The 7,026-nt window shown below is 29.9% G+C and overlaps 1 protein-coding gene across 1 annotated transcript; it reads right to left on the bottom strand.

The window, feature by feature from the left end:
• Positions 1–786: 786 nt before the first annotated feature.
• On the bottom strand, positions 787–6,528 carry LOC126654642 (endoglucanase 11). The gene is made up of 5 exons (XM_050348572.2): positions 6,202–6,528; positions 5,890–6,102; positions 5,596–5,796; positions 4,497–4,751; positions 787–1,649 (listed from the first exon to the last, which is right to left on the bottom strand). Exons 1-5 carry the CDS (start codon positions 6,415–6,417, stop codon positions 993–995), a joined length of 1,542 nt encoding a protein of 513 aa, XP_050204529.1. The 5' UTR covers positions 6,418–6,528; the 3' UTR covers positions 787–992.
• Between the last annotated feature and the right edge of the window lie 498 nt (positions 6,529–7,026).

Here is a 7,026-nt window from a genome sequence, read left to right on the forward strand (position 1 = left end):
TTTTTAATACAAATACATATTATATTAGTTAATTATTATTATATTATTCATTATTTATTTTAATTTCATTTATCTTTTAAATATGTTTGACTAAAGTTTGATTGACATAAACAATTCAGGAGAATAAGAGGAACGAGCCTCACTGAAAATAATAATCACATTCTCATTATCTCTTATAGTTTAGTGAATCACTCACTTTAAATTGTTTTGCATGTCTATTTTAAAAAGAAGAGATAATATTAAAATAAAATTACAAATTTTATATATCTTTCCATTTTAATTCTGTAATTTTAATTTTGTCATTTTCATGTACAAACTATCACCTTCTTTCAAATTCATACACGGTGCTGAGGTGTCACGATTCTATTAGTCCCTGAGGTGGAGGTTACTTTAAACCTATGAATTAGTGTCAACTCAGCGCCGTATATAAATTTAGAAAAAAATGATAGTTTGTGTATGAAAATAACGAAATTTAAACTGCATGATTAAAATGAAAAAACATGTAAAATTTGTGTTTTATTTTTACATTAACCCTAAAGAAATACAACATTTATACTCTTACACCTTGGTTCAATTCACTTCTACTCTATAATTCATCTTATTTGTAAATAAATTCATTTGATATAGATATATCATAAATTTTGTACAAATAAAATATACAGAGTTACTAACTATTTAAATACAATTATATTCATTTACTAATAAATTCTACAAAATTTGGTGAAATTCGTTTCAACCAAACACTACAATTTTACCTTATATCACAATTTACAAGAAAAAAAACCATTAAAAATGTAGTAATTTCCAATTGTTGCTAATTAGGACAATTAAATTGGACTTTTATACTTTATATTACATTATACCAAAAAAGAAAAAATATAGAAATTTAGGTAACTTTGAACACCCTTAGTGTACCTATTCAGTCACCCAAACCATCATGTATAACAAATTTCTTCTTCTGTATTCCAATTTTCATATGCTATTTACTTCTTCTAATAAGAAGCAACCAAAGTCTTACTTCTTTCTTTTTGGTCCTCCATTTCCGAAAACTTTGCAAAAATCCCCACTAATGGTGCTGTATTATAAGTACAAGCCTCAGTCTGCATATAATTATCTCTTTGGTCCCTGAAGTTATCATGACAATCTGGTCCTCCTACCAATGCCCCAACTAAAACATTTGGGTTTTGCTCTTCCTTACTATACCAATTATCATACCCTTGTGTGCACCCAATAAACCCTTTATTCTCCCTATATGACACAATTGATGCTCCTCTATGGTGCACTTTTGAAGGGTATTTTGGACCATAACCCACTAAATAACTCATGTTCATTGGATTTGCACCTAAGATGTAATCAACTTGTGACTTCGCAAAGTTGAGCATTTCTTCATGATCAACTGATCCTCCATGACACTCGAGCTTTTGATTCGAGCCACGGAGGAAATCGGAGTATATAGTAAGAAGAAACGCGGCGGTTGATACGTACTGCATGTTATTCCATTGCCGGATGTGTAAAAGTCCGGCCGGAGTACGGTCCACATTATTGGTACCATTGTTTTTGTTAAGGCATGAACAAATGTAGTATTCAGCTTTTGATTGGTATTGTTTTAGTATTTGAGTATGCTCCTTGTGCTTTGCATCCATTAGCAACTGCAATTAAACAAATTTATAAGATAGAAATTGTCAATTGAGAGAGTGGAGGATTAGTCTTATGCAAATATATGAAGATTTCAAGTTCGATCTTTCACACGATCGTATATTTAGATAGGATTTATATTTCTTTATTATAAATATAACAAACTGACCCATTTTTATTGCGTATTTTAAGAGTGTATCAAGTGGAAAAATTATCGAATTTAAACTTGGCTCAAGTATACAATTCGAAAATTGACCGCAATTTGAATGATTATTTTTTTTGTAGGAGTTTGAATTCGGTAAAATAATTAAGAATCAAGTTTAACTCGAGTCAAATAAATGTATAAATATTTAAAAATTATATTTTAATATAAAAGTAAAAGTAGTATTCAATATATATAAATATATAGTTAGAAAGAGTAACAAAAGTAAATTAATTATAATTTCATTCGACTTGCGAGCATGTTGGGATGCTTGAACTCGACTCAACAATCGACTCAAGTAACTTTATACTCAAATTTGACTCGCTAATTGATTTGAGTAGTTCGAATTTAAACTCAACAATTGATTTGATTACCACTAGGATGAGTTTAAAATAATTGCTGAATTAATTTGCTAGTTGAATGTACCCGGTGACACTTGATATAGTTCATAGACTATTGAGTATTGATAATAATAATAAAAGGTGCAGAAAGTAGTTAAATTATGTGATGTAGGCAGTTATTGAACATGAAAGGCAAGGAAAAAGAAACAAATAAAAACCCTAAAATGAGCTCATAAATAACTATAATACAATATCTATCCATTAAAAGCCAAACAATGACTCTAGTTACCACATTTTAGTGATGCATGCTAACTTTCTTTGCATGTGCCCTCATCTGTCTTATTCACTCTCAAAACATAGGTTTATAATTTTATTTTAAAAATCAAGGTTCGAGTTTTGTTTCATACGCATCAGTGGCCGAACCACTAATCGGACTAGTCAAAAGATCGATTAAATTCGGTCTGATTGATTTTTACGTCTTTTTTACTTTCGAACTGAATCACCTTTCGATTTCAGATTAAACCGGTCAGGCCGATCCTATCTAACTTCTTAACCACTTTCCTATGAGAAATTGAAAAAAAGAAGATAACAATATTGAACTGAAATAAAGTGGGGCAGCAGAGTAGCAAAAGCAGGTAATGAAATGTGGGTCTATACTGTAGTTAATAAACAACAAACTGCTCGTGTAATTGTTTCTTAACCAACAGACTACACCCCATAAAACCATTAATGTAATAAAGAGATCTGTCCATTCAATTAGTTTTGTTATTGGGACCCATTAGTTTACTCAGAAACAAGGTCCCACCTCCAATGCTAATATATATACTGCTTAAACCATAATATAGTCCATGAAAGTATTACTATATAACCCACTTAGTTTATCTTAAAAAATTTAATAATATCAATGAAACATAATTCAAATAATATTAATGTTGGATAATATTTTATTAAAGTTGTTGATTTTATTTTTTCCTATAAGCAGTTTTTTCCTATTTATTATCAAAAGAATAAAATTGTTCATATCATTTGCATAGCCATGGTTCTTGCTAGTTTTCTAACTATGGTGTAAATATTAGTAGTATTATTTTTTTGACAAAAGTAACAATATTTTGTTTAATAGTTATATATTTAAAATATTATAATGTCATAGATTTATTAATTATATAATATTGCATCATATAATACAAACTTTTTTAGTTTGTGTGTAGAACCGACACGCGAAATATCAGTAGCACATGCTTTTATGCTTCGGGATCATCTCAGCTTTCTTTTCACTGACCTAGAGATTAGAAGTGTAGTAGTATTGCATATTCCTTAATTTGGTCACACTCAAGTCTCCATGTTATAACCTTTTCATATGTAAGAAATAAAAGAAAAGAAAAGCATAAGTTAATTAAAGTTTAACCAATACTATCATCCCATATTTGAATTCTTTGTAAAAGGCAAATCCAATAAAGATTTGGGAGACTAACAATAGTGGTAAAATAAAATGGTAAATTGTAAATAAAATCAAAAAGTTTTAAAATATTTTATGACTACAAAACCAATTTTAAATTTTAGTACTTTTCAATATCAATTTTTAATTTTTAACAATTCAAAATAAATAATAAAAGTTTGAGATATTTTTATTAATGAGGCGGTCCTAAGCATATCATAATCACTGGTTTCGGTTTCAAAACATAAAATCGACCTAGAACCGTTTTGTTGGGGTGATCAAAAATATTAATTGACTACATTAACCAACCAAACCCGATGATTTTTGGTTCGATTAGGTCATATTATAAGTTTTGGTATGGTCAGTTTGGTTTGAGAAAAGAAATTGATTTTTGATTATCGAATCAGTTTGAGATTTGGATAGTCAAAATTAATCAAACCGACCAATTTTTTTTATCATTTTTCTAATTATTTGATGTTACTTGTATTTTTGTCAGTTATGACCGAACCAAGCAAATTACATCATATTTATTCGGTTTTGATTTTTTTATTCAGTCTGTTCGGTTTTCCGTTAAGGTTTTTTAATTGGCCGGTGCGGTTTTGAGCACTCGGTCCATAAGTTAATTCAGTTTTGTATCGGTTTAATCGAACCAGGCGAATGCTTACCATTAAAGTTTAGCACTCGACTCCTGACCAAATTTAACTAGATTTTAAGCCGATTCTAGCTGTGACTAGTACCAGTTCGATTTTAGGTTCAAACCGGCCAGTGGCCAAGACTATATACATCATTAAGTGATTAATTATAGTAAAAAAAAAAACTCTGTTAAAAAAAATTATAGTAAAAAAACAAATAGGCAATGGAAAGAGGGAGAAATTAAAATTACCTGAGAAACCAAAATTTGAAGGCCAGCATATTTAACATCCCAGCTAAACTCAGTGATGGCCCAACCGGTGCCACCAAAACAATGAGCATGGCTAATTACATACTTCAAATACTCCTCATTGTCGGTGGCTTTGTATAGCCACAAAGCTCCCCACAGCAACTCATCCATGAACCCACTCACCGACGAATAGTAGTTTTTCACCACACTTATACTTGCATCATATTTCCCTCTATGTTTGTCTCCAAATTCAAACAACTATACACCAAAACATAATCAATCATAATAAGTGCTATTAGTAAACTAAACCCACTACAACAAATATTCTAAAAATATGTCACCTTTTATATGTTGGGTTTACTTTAAATAAATTACACAAATTTTATAAAGTTGGTTTATGAATAAATATTATGATTACTTACTACGACATACTACTCTCATGAATTTAAGTTCGAACTGCTATTTTCTCCCTAATTTTTTTTAAAATTATTATTATTGTAAGATATTACTCCATCGAATCCGTAATATCAAAATAATATTTATTAATTTTTTTCAAATTAACGCTTATTAATTTATTGAAAGAGTGCAATAATATAAATAAAAAAATCAACACTAATTTATCCAACAAAAAATCAATAATTAAATCAAGAAGTTCAAAAGAATATGATTAATTTATTAAAAACAGTTATAAATTTTGACATTGTTATTATTTTCTTAATCCACATGTCAAGATAAGACGATAAATATTACAGAGTAGAGGGAGTAATATTATACTTCATTAAATTTCAACATTTTTTATTTTATTTCCTTAATCATAATTAACCATCATTTATAAAATTAATACTAATAAATTCAGTTTCTTAAAAAATATTTAAATCTAAAAAAGAAATTGACATTTCAAAATAGTTAATTAACATTCTCTAACTAGTTTAAATTAGAGTCCAACGTTAATCAATCAATCAATCAAAAGCAAAAGCTCCCTCTAATTACGTCACTAATTAATATAATAATGACATTTTAGTGGACTAAGTAGAGAAAAAGTACCCCACAATATCTAATTTATTGACTCAAATTTGACTAAATTTTAAGGTTCTAGTTTTACCTGCTGAGCATGGTGCAACAGTAGGTGAGCATAATGCGGGTTAGTTTTCCTAAACACAATAGAAGCCGCAGCCATAGCAGCGGCCGTCTCTCCGGCAAGATCCGACCCGGGATTATTTTCATCAATCTTATAAGCTTGCCGTGACGTCGTCATATCCTCCGGCCGTTGCCAGCAGTAATGATCTGTATCACCGTCGCCGACCTGATGATCACTCGAAAACATTTTAAAAATTTGAATCTCAAAATTAATTTAACAAAATTTAATTATTCGGATTAAATTAATGGTTAACTATACCTCTGCCCATAGCACATTGGGGCTAGTATGAGCTTTGATGAAATAGTCAGTGCCCCATTTAATAGCTTCTAATGCGTGTTCTAATTCGCCGGCGCGTTCGATCTGATCTCGATACTCAATAACTCCCCATGACAGCGTTGTTATAGTGAACGCCATTGGTAATCCAAATTTAACATGGTCGCCGGCGTCGTAGTATCCTCCGACTAAGTCCACCTGTGCACCAAACAAAAGTAGATTAAAAATTGAGTTACAGAACGAGTTGTAATTCAAATAATATAAGCGCTAGTCCAGTTCATCGTGAACTATACTAACTCCTTGTTCTAGGCCATCGGTTAGGCCGGAATGATCGCGCCAAGTGACTCGTTGATTGTAGGGTAAGTGGCCGGACCTTTGTGATTCGAAGTAGAGGAGGCTTTTCGTTAATGCGTCGGCGTAGTCGAAGGAATGTGAATTTGAAGTGTGGAAAATGGTGAAAATAGTTAGGAGAATACAACATTTTAATTTGGTGGTGGTGTTCTTCGTCTCCATTTTTCTCTAATTGTTTTGAGAAAACAGAGAGGGGGAGCAAGGAATGTGTTAATGGTGTTCGAGTTGGAGATTTATATTTGATTTGAATTGAATGGAATTGAATCGTGTCATTGGACTTTTACTTTTTATTCTTACATGACCGTGATTTATGCAGTGGTTTATTGCCTTTCTTATGCAAATTTTGAAAAACGCCGTTTTTCTTTTCATGTTCTCTTATTTTTCCAATAGCATTCAATTACGGACAATCCTCTAATAATTAATATACATGGTGGATCAAAAAATTACTATTAACTATTAAAATTATTAATTTATTGAATTTGTATAAAAAATTATTAAAAATAAAAAATATATTTTAAAGTATTTATATTTTTAGACCTAATGTTAATATTATATTTTAAAAAACTAACTAAATACACTTTACAGTCACTCAATTTAAAAAAAATGTTTGTATTCAGTTCAAAAATAATATAAACTTGATATTGAAAAATAACTATCAAAAAATAGTATTCATAAAGTAAAATAATTTTTAATATCTTTTTATTTTAGAGATGCTTCACTTGTTTTTACTCATTCATCTAATAATTTTTCTTGAAATTTTTCAAACGAACA

The sequence above is a fragment of the Mercurialis annua genome, linkage group LG7, assembly GCF_937616625.2.
Source record: "Mercurialis annua linkage group LG7, ddMerAnnu1.2, whole genome shotgun sequence".
In the NCBI taxonomy this organism is placed as follows: Eukaryota; Viridiplantae; Streptophyta; class Magnoliopsida; order Malpighiales; family Euphorbiaceae; genus Mercurialis; species Mercurialis annua.

Excerpts from the sequence above, each read along its gene's own strand:
- LOC126654642 (XM_050348572.2), bottom strand. The coding sequence starts at position 6,417 with ATGGAGACGAAGAACACCACCACCAAATTAAAATGTTGTATTCTCCTA. Across the intron at positions 6,103-6,201 it reads CCGATGGCCTAGAACAAGGA|GTGGACTTAGTCGGAGGATA; the intron begins GTTAGTATAGTT and ends TTTGGTGCACAG. Across the intron at positions 1,650-4,496 it reads TTCAAATTTTGGTTTCTCAG|TTGCTAATGGATGCAAAGCA; the intron begins GTAATTTTAATT and ends GTTTAATTGCAG.